Here is a 12,108-nt window from a genome sequence, read left to right on the forward strand (position 1 = left end):
TGACTCCTGTATTTTAACTGGAAACTCGAGTGTTTTCCAGTTTCTTCCATGTCAGCTTCAATGAACAAGTATTGCTTTTGAAATTATGCAAAAAATGTAAAAGAAAATCTTTAAACTTAGCCTGTATAATTCATAACTGTGATTTCTATTTCTGCTTTAAAACAGAGGTCTGTACATCCTTATCCTTGATAGAGGCTATTATTGACCCTCTACACTTTTGTTGTTCAGTGGCCAAATTGTGTCTGACTCTTCGGAACTCCATGAACTGTAGCACACCAGGCTTCCCTGTCCCTCACCATCTCCCAGAGTTTGCCCGTTCATGTCCATTGAATCGATGATGCCATCCAACCATCTCATCCTTTGTTGCCCTCTTCTGCCTTCAATCTTTCCCAGCAGCAGGGTCTTTTCTCATTGTTGACCCTCTACACTAAGGTCATCTAAAATTATTAGTGACCATAATATTGTGTGGTGGTGTAGAATGAATCAGAAGATGGTTGGATGATGGAGCTCAACTGCTTTTGGGGCTGAATAAACTTAAGCAGGACACTTAACCTCTCCTAGCCAAAATATTAACTTATCTTTTAGAGGGATAGAAGAACTTGCCTTACCCACAGAGTCGTGAGGTTCACGAAGAACCAGAAAGCACTTTGAAACCTAAACCACTGTTACATGCCTGCGTGCTCAGTCGCCTTAGTCTCTGCGATTCCAGGAACTGTAGCCCACCAGGCTCCTCTGTTCATGAATTTTCCAGGCAAGAATACTGGAGTGGGTTGCCATTTCCTACTCCTGGGGATCCTTCCCAACCAGGAATTGAACCCGAGTCTCCAGCGTCTCCTCCTCTGGCAGGCAGATTCTTTACCACTGCTCCACCTGGGAAGCCCCCTTACCATGCTTTTTGGTGTGCGGGGTTTTGCGGTGAAGGGGGCGGGCTCTCTCACCAACCGTGAGACGAAAGGAGTCTTTCCTGAGACCTGTGCCATTTCCCCTGGACCCAGGACTTCACACCCCTGCGGATTCTTTACACCTCTGAATCTGTCTGAGGTTTCCGGTTAGCTTTGCTCCCTACCCCTCGCTCCAGTTCCTAAATGGTGGAATTCTGCAATCCCCGGGCCTTCAGGACCACTCCTGGTGATTTGCTTCTGCGCTACCTCCCCTCAGCGGAACTGAAAATTGCAATACTGTGACATCATTGGCTTGAGAGGCTCCTGAGGGACAGAATCACAAGCCAATGGAAGGCCGTCTTTCCAGGAGCCCCCGTTGTAAGAGCCAGTCAGGGCAGGGTTTGGGCTTAACTCTTTAGAGGTGAGTTCACAGAGCGTGGGAAAGTTGTCCGTGGTGAATGTGCCACGTCTGCTAGAAAGGGGGGAGTCATGACTTGCCAGAGGCTGTTATAAGTCTTCAACTACTTTCTTAACTCTATGAGGTCGGGGGCCCTTTCTGTGTTTTTGTAGCAACTTCTTTCCTGCCCTGGCAACATGAGGCTTTTCTTGTGGAATGCGGTCCTGACACTGTTAGTAACTTGTTTGAGTGGGGCTCTCATCCCAGAACCAGAAGTGAAGATTGAAGTTCTCCAGAAGCCGTTCATCTGCCATCGCAAGACCAAAGGAGGGGATTTGATGTTGGTCCACTATGAAGGCTACTTAGAAAAGGACGGCTCCTTATTTCACTCCACGTAAGTAATTATACCTTCCGGGTAAAATAGTAAAAGAACCCAACCCACATATGCCAGCTCTTGGGCAGGGATAGTGGCGCGTACCAACTTTATCTCTTTAAAAAAACTGAATATCTAATTTCTTTCTATGGGGAAAGGAAGTTGTTGAAAGCCAGTCTTATATAACAAGGCCTTTGAAGATCTTATTGGAAATATGTGCTCAGGATAAAGCAGTAATTTTTTAAATTATAAAAATTAGAACTAGAATTTCTGAAATACTGTAGAAATATCTAGGTGTATAATTAGGCAATAAGTAGAAAAGACTTAAAGGAATTCTCATTTCTCAAACTTTGATCCCGAGGGAAAATAACTTTGGTGTAGGTGAAATTTACTTTAATTTTTCATAGCAACTTCATGGGCAGAATATACTATCATTTATTTGCTTGTTATAGGATATGTTAACGTTAGTTCATTGACTTATTTGAATTCTGTTCTGACAGATGACACTTTGGTCAAGGAACAGGACCGTGATTCATTTCATTATTTCTTTCTGGAAATCAAAGACTTCATTGACGGGTGTGGGTGTGGTTATGGAAGATTAATCCAGTACCTACAGTGAAGGATTTTCAGGTGGTTACACTATCATTATTTCTGTTTCATAAAGAAAGAAATTGCAAAATGGAAATCTTTTACAAGTATAGTGATTTCCAATTAGGCATTGAATCTCTGATTCCATTCCAAACGTATTTACTGAACATTTCTTTATGTTAGCCCTTTGGTTTGATAGTAGAGAAAATTTAAATATCTGACTTCTTTCCAGCCTCATCCATTCATTCATCTATCCATCAATCAAATCCTTACTGAGCGACCACAAGTCAGGCCCTAGGGTACAAAGATGACTAAGAGTGGCTTCTTCTCTAGCAGGACACTGTCTACAGAGGGGAAGGAAGACAAATAACTGATGTAAAGGACAGAATGTTCGAAGTGCTCACAAAGCATAATGGACTCTAGAATTAATCGTGCTCTAAAGGTGGGGAAAGAGAGCGACTTCCCAGAGATCATAATTGAGATGGGTCTTGAAAGATGGATGGAGGTTTTTTGGTGGAGAATGAGGAAGGAAGGGCATCCAGGTAGAGAGAATGATATGAACTAAAGCAGCAAAGTTTCATGGCCCTTCCTAGACCTTGTTTTCTGATAAACTGCCTTTACTGGGCATTCCGATCTGGTCTGCCATGACGTTCTGAAGTCAGTGGCACTCTTCTCTGAACTCTGTTAGCCCTTGAAAAAAGTTCCAAGATGGTGGCTTGCCACTGAATTCTCAATAGCCCTATCTTTTTTTATCAATGAGGCCAGTGCCACGTTGGATATTAAACAATATGATTTGCATTTGAAACTTTCAATTACATTTTTATTTTAGTCTGATCTATTTTAGATCCAGCCTTTCAAGTCTCAGAACCAAAAGCCTGTGTGGACTTCAGTGTAAACGACATTATTTAACACTTTGCTACTGAAGTTCTAGTTCCTGATCAGGGGAATATTGTCATGCAGCCTCCAAGTAAATGGCCAAAACCTGCTAACTCTGAGTATTATGATGAAAGTACCACCAGATGATCAGTTTATGAAGCACGTTCATCATTTCAAGAACCGTAACCTATGTGGTAAATGGCCTAAATCCTTAGCATGACAGTAAACGTGCAAAAACTATGACAGTACTGGGTACTGGATTCTTTCTTCTTTCTTTCTTCTGTTTTAGCTTTCCTCTATGTTCTACAGTTGCCATTTTGCTACTTTGATCATGGGCGAAATTCAGGAAAAGAAGTGAGGGCCTTTACCTACATTTAGTAACCACGGTACTTGGGAAGCTTAGTAGAACGACTTCCGGTTCTCACCTACAAGAGAATAGGACAGTTCCCTTATTGCACTGAAGTGATGTTAGTCTCTCAGTCATGTCCAACTCTTTGGGGGTCCCATGGATTATAGCCTGCCAGGCTTCTCTGTCCATAGAATTCTCTAGGCAAGACTACTAGAGTGGGTTGCCTTTCCCTTCTCCAGGGGATCTTCCTGACCCAGCGGTCGAACCTGGGTCTCCCACATTGCAGGCAGATTCTTTACCATGTGAGCCACCAGAGAAGCCCCCTTATTGCACTGAGTGAGTTAACTGGGTTAGACACTACTCAGCCCACAAGCTCCTCCAGTAGTCCATCAGGTTGGCTTTCTTAGGCTGGCCTCTCATGAGCCAGGATATCTTAACCATTCACTTCTTCTCCAGTCCTTGAGGGGCCACTCTTCCAGACTGCCTTGCATAGCCCCACAATAAACACCTAGGGAGAGAATTAGGCCAGGGACTGAGTGGGGATTCAGGGCTAAAGAGCAGCCTCTTGCACCTGTCAGAACCATCAGCAGGCTGTACATCAGGAAAGGTTGTAGAGAGGATTTAAGATGCTGTGCTCTCGACTCTCTATTGTCCATGGGAGTATTCTTAGCCTCTCATCCTCCTTCCCAAACTCATCCATATTCCATTATTTTATCCCTCTTCTGCACCCTAGTGGTCTCCCAGGGAAAGCATCACTGTGTGATTAGGACTTTGAACTTTGGAATTCAAAGTTTGTACTTTGAACTTTGGAGTTAAGTCAGATACTGGCACACTTAACCTCAGTTTCCTCCACTGTACAATGGTATAATAATGGTACTTATCTCATATGATCACTGTTAGACTTAAAAGAAGCAAAGTATTTAGATAATACTTAGTATACAACAAGGTTTTCCAGGTGGCACAGTGGTAACAGAATTTGCCTGCCAGTGCAGGAGACGCAGGAGACACAGGTTCCATCCTTGGACTGGAAAGATCCCCTGGAGAAGGAAGTAGCAACCCACTCCAGTATTCTTGCCTAGAGAGTCCTGTGGACAGAGGAGCTGGTGGGCAATAGTCCATGAGATCGCAAAAAGTCAGACACAACTTAGCGACTGAGCATGAGCAGGAGCAATGATAAGGTTACTAAAGAGTCCAAATGTGTTTTCTTTCTGTTGTAGTCACAAACATAACAATGGTCAGCCTATTTGGTTCACCCTGGGCATCCTGGAGGCTCTCAAAGGTTGGGACCAGGGCTTGAAGGGAATGTGTGTAGGAGAGAAGAGAAAGCTCACCATTCCTCCTGCCTTGGGCTATGGAAAAGAAGGAAAAGGTAATAACAATTCTACATTTGTACTACAGCATTATAATTCTTCCCTGGATTAGGCATAGAAGGTAGTATCTACTGTGTATTTTTTTCAAGAAGTAAATACAGGACTTGTATATCTTAGGAAAATATAATTATGTCTTGATTATCATTTGAAGTGGCCAATTAATCATAATATATAAATGGTCAACTGAACTATCAATGAAAAAATGTTCTGTAATCTCAACTTTGTTTACTATTGCTCACCAACATGGTGGGTTTTTTAAATGGTAGTATTATATACATAACATACGGTTTACCGTTTTGAAGTATATAGTTTAATGGAATTAAGTACATTCACATTGTTGTGCCAGTGTCACCATTGTCTCTCGGACTTTTTAATCCTCCCCAATTGAAACTTACTGATTTGTTTTAATAATGCAAAAAGAAAGACCACTCAGTATAAGTGTTTTGATGAGTTGAACATTTGAAATATAGATTATTAAGGCATTAAATGCAATTTTAGATGTGAGCTGTGTATGAGTCACAACTGACATCTCCCATGAGTCACAGAGCTTTTATTGAAGGTTCTTTTCATGTTTGTTTTAAAATTGTTTGATAATTTATTTAAATAAATAATGGAATGACATGAAATGAGTTTAATAAAGCAGAAGCAACTGGGCTAGTTGGTCCAGGGAGCCTTGGTGCTAGTATTCTGGGGCAGCCAATAAAACCTGTTGTTTAGATGGGAGACCATGCAGTTTTCCGAAGGGCTACTTATAAGAAGCCTAAAGATGTGTATATGCATGCATCCTATAATTCCTTCATTAGAGTCTAACCTAAGGGAATAATCTGGTGTTGGGGAAAGATTTATAAACAGAATGTCCATCACTATGTTGTTTTTAATAGCTAAAAGACTGAAATCAACTTCAGTGTATAATAACAGAGGTATAGCTAAATAAATATGACCCAGTTATTTTAAAATGGCATTTCGGGGCTTCCCTAATAGTCCAATGGCTAAGACTCCAACACTCTCAGTGTGGTGAGCCCAGGTTTGATCCCTGGTCAGGGAACTAGATTCCACACACTGCAACTAAAAATCCTGTATGCCACAAAAAAGATCAAACATCCTGTGTGCTGCAACTAAGACCTGGTGCAGCCAAATAAAACTAAATAAATATTTAAAATAAAATAGTATTTTTAACATTAAAAAAAATTATATCTAAAATATGTATGCTATAATGTTATATATAAAATTAGAAAACAAAGATATATGTAGTATGATAGTAAGTATTAGGAAAAAATATATATTATTTTTATTTTTGGTTCTGTCTCTTCCATATTCTGTACATAATGAAGAAAAAAAGTTTAAGAAGTCATTAGCACTAGACATAAAACCACTCTGATGTAGTAAAAATACAGATTTCATAGCCTCCAAGCTTAACCATTTATGAGGCGGGGACTATGGTTTCCTAGCCCAGTTTCCTAAGAAGAACATAGGTGCCATATATGAAGTATTACATATTCTAAAATGGACCTTGCTATTCAAATCTTCTGCATTGAACAGGATTTATTACAAAATTCAATTCTTGTTTTAATAGTCATCCTTTTGGAGAATAAAATGAAGTATCTTGAAAATGTTTCTCTGATGTTCAACAAAGTTTTAACGTTTCTCCTTTTAATATTTATGTAAATCTTCTGCAAAGAACAGGATTTACTAACAAAATTCAATTCTTATTTTTAATAATGATGCTTTTAGAGGATAAAGTCAAGTATCTGATGTTTAACCTATTCTTTCACTTTTCTGTATCTTTATTGTTTCACCTTTAATATTTATATAATATTAAATGGTATTACTCCATTTCTGTCTATATAAGTGATATTAGTATATTAATATAAATACTAAATGGTATTAGTCCATGTCTCTTTCTCCATACTCCATTTAACTTGACTTTACTTTGTAACAAGTTAGAGATCTGAATTTGAGTCATTTCCTTCAAACAGAATCCCATGAAACTAATCCTGCTAACATGTACTTAAACACGAATTTTGCAGTTTTTTAGTACCATGTTTGCATGCCTCCCTTTGGAAAGATACCAGTTTTCTCCATGGCCTCTAGTGCGTGCCCTTCTCTGCCTAGATCTGGAAGGGTAAGCTTCAGCACATAGTGTAAGTTTTGTTCTTTGGATGCTTACAAATGCTCTTTCATGGGAATATGTAGGATGAGGGAGTGGGGCACCAAGAAATATTTGTAATCTTTACCCAGACCTGTATGTTAATTATATGTATAAGAAAACAAACTGGAAAAAAAATAATGTGAGTTTCCCAAAAGTTTTTGGTTTTGTTTAGTTTTTTTTTTTTAAGGTCCCTGGGACTCTAACAAAGCTCTTTTCACTTTAAAAGAGTTTTATCTCCCTTCTCAGCAATTTGTTTTAATGTCTCCCCCTCCCATGGAATTTCCTTAACATGTGTTGAATTTGCTTCCAGACGAGAAAACTGAGACTTAGAGAAAGGCAGATGTGTTTTGTCCCCGGGTGAGCTCACCTTGTTATATACTGCCTCCCAGTGGTGGAAATGTCCAGGCTCGATGTGTTTCTAGGCCAGGAGTTTCTCACCCAAAAGTTAGTAAATCACTTCTACTATGATTAACTCTGAATGAAAGCCCATTAAGTCATTCTTGACATATAATATGTAATCTCTTAATTATATTTGAAATTTAATGCTCAGACCATGAGGCATCTGTGTGTGTGTGTGTGTGTGTACAAAACAATCTTTAATTGCAAAGTCAAAACACTCTTTTTTGGATCTAATAATTTGTTCTATCTTTATTCTATTTGTTTGAATAAACTATAAGTAATTTCTCTATATGCGATAGTCTGAGAAATGGTCTTCATTTAATTCAGTTAAAATAGTATTTTGTTAATTACTGCAAATTTTCTGTCATATGAACTTTGTGATCTTTTTAATAAAACTTAACCCCCACCCTCTCTACGTGTCAGGTAAAATTCCCCCAGAGAGTACACTGATATTCAACATTGATCTCCTGGAGATTCGAAATGGACCAAGATCCCATGAGTCATTCCAAGAAATGGATCTTAATGATGACTGGAAACTCTCTAAAAATGAGGTGACCTTCCCTTTCTCTCTCTCTCTTCCCTTTTTCCTCCCTTCTTCCCTTCCTTTTTCCTTCCTTCCTTTTAACTCACTTTTTAAGAAATATATTTTTAAATAAAATTTATTTTTATTGTGTAAAATGTTATTTATAAGTTTTCTTAAATACTGATGCTTTGAAAATTGCCTTTTTTTCATAAGAAATCATTGTATTGGAGAAAAGTATATTGAGACTTCCCATTTTTTGCTTTTTTCTCCTTAATGTAATAGGATTCGCTGTATCTTGCTCTTGACTTTTTTTTTTAACCTTTTTTTTTTTTTGTATTATGGTGTAGCCGATTAACAATCAGATAAATAGCAGATAAATAGCCATAAATATACATGTATCCATTCTCCCCCAAACTCCGCTCCCGTCCAGGCTGCCACATAACATTGAGCAGAGTTCCATGTGCTATATGGTAGGTCCTTGTTGATTGTCCATTGTAGATATAGCAGTTTGTAGCATATCCTCCCAAACTCCCTAACTATCCCTTCCCCTCTTCCTTCCCCCTTGCCCAGAGTTTTTGAAGATCTGTTTTACCGAGATAAATTACTGTTTTGCAGTTACTGTGTAAGAAACATAGATGTCCTGCATAATATCACTGGTTGTTAAATGAAGTTGTATAGTGATTGCCTAGCAGTTAGCAGCAGCAAGCAGATCACATGCTTAGTTTTGCTCAGGATAGGAGACCCTAGTCTGGATTTTTCACAGAAGCAGACAGACCTTTCCCAGCTCCCTCAAGGTCCCGGTGTTGAATAAGGGGAAAGGAAGAAGACTTCTTTCTATAATTTATTTAGGCTTTTGCAGCCATTGCTACACATACGTGTCTTAGTCTGGCTTCTGTGGGGAAAGAAATGGAGAAAGATCTGTATCCTTAAATTTTTTGTCTACTCATGTTCTCCATTATGGGCTTCCCTGACAGCTCATTGGTAAAGAATCCACCTGCAATGCAGGAGACCCTGGTTTAATTCCTGGGTCGGGAAGATCCTTTGGAGAAGGGATAGGCTACCCACTCCAGTATTCTTGGGCTTCCCTTCTGGCTCAGCTGGTAAAGAATCTGCCTTCAATGCGGGAGACCTGGGTTTGATCCTTGGGTTGGAAAGATCCCCTGGAGAAGGGAAAGACTACCCACTCCAGTATTCTGGCCTGGAGAATTCCATGGACTGTATGTATAGTATAGTTCGTGGGGTCTCAAAGGATTGGACATGACTGAGTCATTCCGCCCATTCTCCATTATGGCTTGGCTGGTCAGAAATCAAGTCCCTTTTTGTCCTTTCATCCACTTCATTCCAATGACCAGGAAATGATTGAGTCTTGAATAGGATATGTTGTTATAAACCACGGGATCATGATCCACAGCTACTAAATTTATAACACCTCAGAGTGTTTATCAGTCACGAACTTGTTTCTATCCAAGATAAGTTTGAATTCCCTTTCATTTAAAAAATCCTGAATAAACAACACATTCACATGGTTCAAAGAAATCAATTCAATATAAAAAGATTTATTAAGAAGTCATTCTCCCACCTATATCCTCTTCTACCATGTGACCTTCCCCTTCCTATCCAGTTTTATTAGTTTGACTCATTGGAAAAGACCCTGATGCTAGGAGGGATTGGGGGCAGGAGGAGAAGGGGACGACAGAGGATGAGATGGCTGGATGGCATCACCGACTCAATGGGCGTGAGTTTGAGTAAACTCTGGGAGTTGATGATGAATAGGGAGGCCTGGCGTGCTGCAATTCATAGGTCGCAAAGAGTCGGACACGACTGAGTGACTGAACCAAACTGAATGTATTCTTCTAGGTATTTCTCTATCCAAATACTAGCAAACATGAATATACAGTTTTATTTCCCCCTTGCTTACACAAAAAGCAGCATACTATGCATACTGTTTGGCATCTCACTTTATTCACACAATATACCCTGGAGACGTGTTCTACATTAGCCCGTCTATTATCACTGCCTCTCCTGCTTTTTTCAACTACATTACATCCCCTTAATCTTAAAAATAAATGTGCACATTATGTTTGCATATTGGTGGTAGGGGGAGGAGAGAAGGTTTGAAATTGCTCATCTAACAGAGGAATAATAGGGATATGATTAAAAATGAAAATACAATTGAACTGCATTATGGTGAATCCAGTAGGTAATTGGGGGAAATATTTTGTTTATATATTCAAATATCTGTGTAAAAATGGAAATTTTTAGTCTAAATACTCATCAGTCTGGATTTTGCTTTAATCTCTGAGATCAAAAGGTCAGGTGGCATGATCACACCGAGGTCCAGAGCAGCTACTGTTTCTAGTCACCTACTTAAATTGTAAAAAGGCCATCACACTTAGTCTGATTTTAAGAGAAATACCTGGAATTCTGATCCTTGTTAGAAAACAAGATCTGGGTAATTCAGTGGATTGAGGGATAGCGGTCTTTCCAATCCTTGACTTTATGTGGACTGGGATTAATATGCTGTATTGTGTGTTTTTCCCATGCTATAATCCTTCTGTTTGCCTCTGTGCAGTAGTCAGTGTCTCTGCCATAGCACTATTTGTTGTGGTTTACTTGTGTCCAGCTCTTTTGAGACCCCATGGACTGTAGTCCGCCAGCCTCCTTGTCCATGGGATTTCCCAGACAAGAATCCTGAAGTGGGTTGCCATTTCCCTCTCCAGGCGATCTTCCCGATCCAGGGAGAGAACGTTAGTCTCCTGCATTGCAGCCGGATTCTTTACCACTGAGCCACCTGGGAAGCCCATAGCACCATAGAAACAGCTTTTAAGGGGAAAAGTTCTTTATAACTCTTTTACTATCATATGTAGTTGTTTAGTAGTTGTTATATATAATTAAATGCATTACCCATCTAGTCTATAATATTGATTGGGTCAATGTGGGTGTCTTATGAATCTGAATTATTAATGTGACCCATTATTTTGTAGGTTAAAGTGTATTTAAAGAAGGAGTTTGAAAAGCATGGTGCAGTGGTGAATGAAAGTCATCATGATGTTTTGGTAGAGGATATTTTTGATAAAGAAGATGAAGACAAAGATGGATTTATATCTGCCAGAGAATTTACATATAAACACGATGAATTATAGACACACGTCTCCCATTTTACATGGCATCCATCCTTAAAAGCAAGGGTAATCATCCTGAAAGAAAGTCTTATTTGTTAACTATGTTCTGTTCATGCTTTGTTTTTTTATTTTTATATATTTTTCTGAATATTATTTGAAGAACCCCTTAGGGCTTCTAAGTACATTTATTTCTGGTAAGTTATTGGGGAGAAAAAGTTGATCTGTTTTTGAAGAGAAGACTTCTGGATCATTATTCACTTTCACATGTGAAGCCGTATGTTTTACTTGCATACATGTAATTTTAAAATATTGCAACCAGGAGTGTGCCCAACATAAGAACAGGTTACAGCACAGATCAGCACCCTCTATTTCTTTTTCCCTCATCTCCAAGTTAGATGCTGATATTTGAAAAGCCTTTAGCAATAACCCAAGGCTTATTATTTTCATGTTGTAATGAAACAGTGTGCCTGTTATGGCTTTTGAGTCTCTGCTTGAGGAAAACAGGAAAATGGTTGTTGAGCTCTACTTTTAAGTTACTGCTTTACTGAAGAGATGTGCAGTGCTGAAGTGAGTAACAAAACTCATAATTTATAAATGTTTACATTGAAATATTCTGCCTGGGATTTAAGCTACATAACTAGCAATGAATGACCTACCATGATTAACAGAACAAATTATTTATGTGTTTATTTCTTCATAATAAAATGTGTCAAAATATTGCAAAGGAGGTGAAGAGTTGGATTGAGTCACTGTTTACTTTTTAAGGCTAGCAGATTACCCTTCCTCATTCTTTAATTGATAAATGTCTATAACTAATGTGTTATACTACAGTAACATTGTCTTATAAGAGAAATTAATGATACAATTTAAAAAATCCCATTTCTGCCTCATCAGAAAAAAAATGAGGCAGACCCACAGCACCTACTATTTTTTTTTAAATTTTTATTGAAGTATAGTTACTTTACAATGTTGTGTTAGTTCACAGCAGCTACCTTTGAACAGAGGTCTATCCTGAGTCAAAAGTTGATGATTTTATACTTTTATCTTAAATCGGAATTCTTCCTTAATACTTTTTAAAAAT

The 12,108-nt window shown here is 38.7% G+C and overlaps 1 protein-coding gene across 1 annotated transcript; it reads left to right on the forward strand.

Moving 5' to 3' along the window:
* The first annotated feature begins 1,475 nt into the window (after positions 1 to 1,475).
* Positions 1,476 to 11,048, forward strand: FKBP14 (FKBP prolyl isomerase 14). The gene is made up of 4 exons (XM_052639204.1): positions 1,476 to 1,672; positions 4,682 to 4,833; positions 7,806 to 7,933; positions 10,890 to 11,048. Exons 1-4 carry the CDS (start codon positions 1,476 to 1,478, stop codon positions 11,046 to 11,048), a joined length of 636 nt encoding a protein of 211 aa, XP_052495164.1.
* Positions 11,049 to 12,108: the final 1,060 nt, after the last annotated feature.

The sequence above is a fragment of the Budorcas taxicolor genome, chromosome 4 (genome assembly GCF_023091745.1).
Source record: "Budorcas taxicolor isolate Tak-1 chromosome 4, Takin1.1, whole genome shotgun sequence".
Lineage (NCBI taxonomy): Eukaryota > Metazoa > Chordata > Mammalia > Artiodactyla > Bovidae > Budorcas > Budorcas taxicolor.

Coding starts and splice junctions, on each gene's coding strand:
- FKBP14 (XM_052639204.1), top strand. CDS start 1,476: ATGAGGCTTTTCTTGTGGAATGCGGTCCTGACACTGTTAGTAACTTGT. Junction 1,673..4,681: donor GGCTCCTTATTTCACTCCAC/GTAAGTAATTAT, acceptor TTTCTGTTGTAG/TCACAAACATAACAATGGTC. Junction 4,834..7,805: donor CTATGGAAAAGAAGGAAAAG/GTAATAACAATT, acceptor TCTACGTGTCAG/GTAAAATTCCCCCAGAGAGT.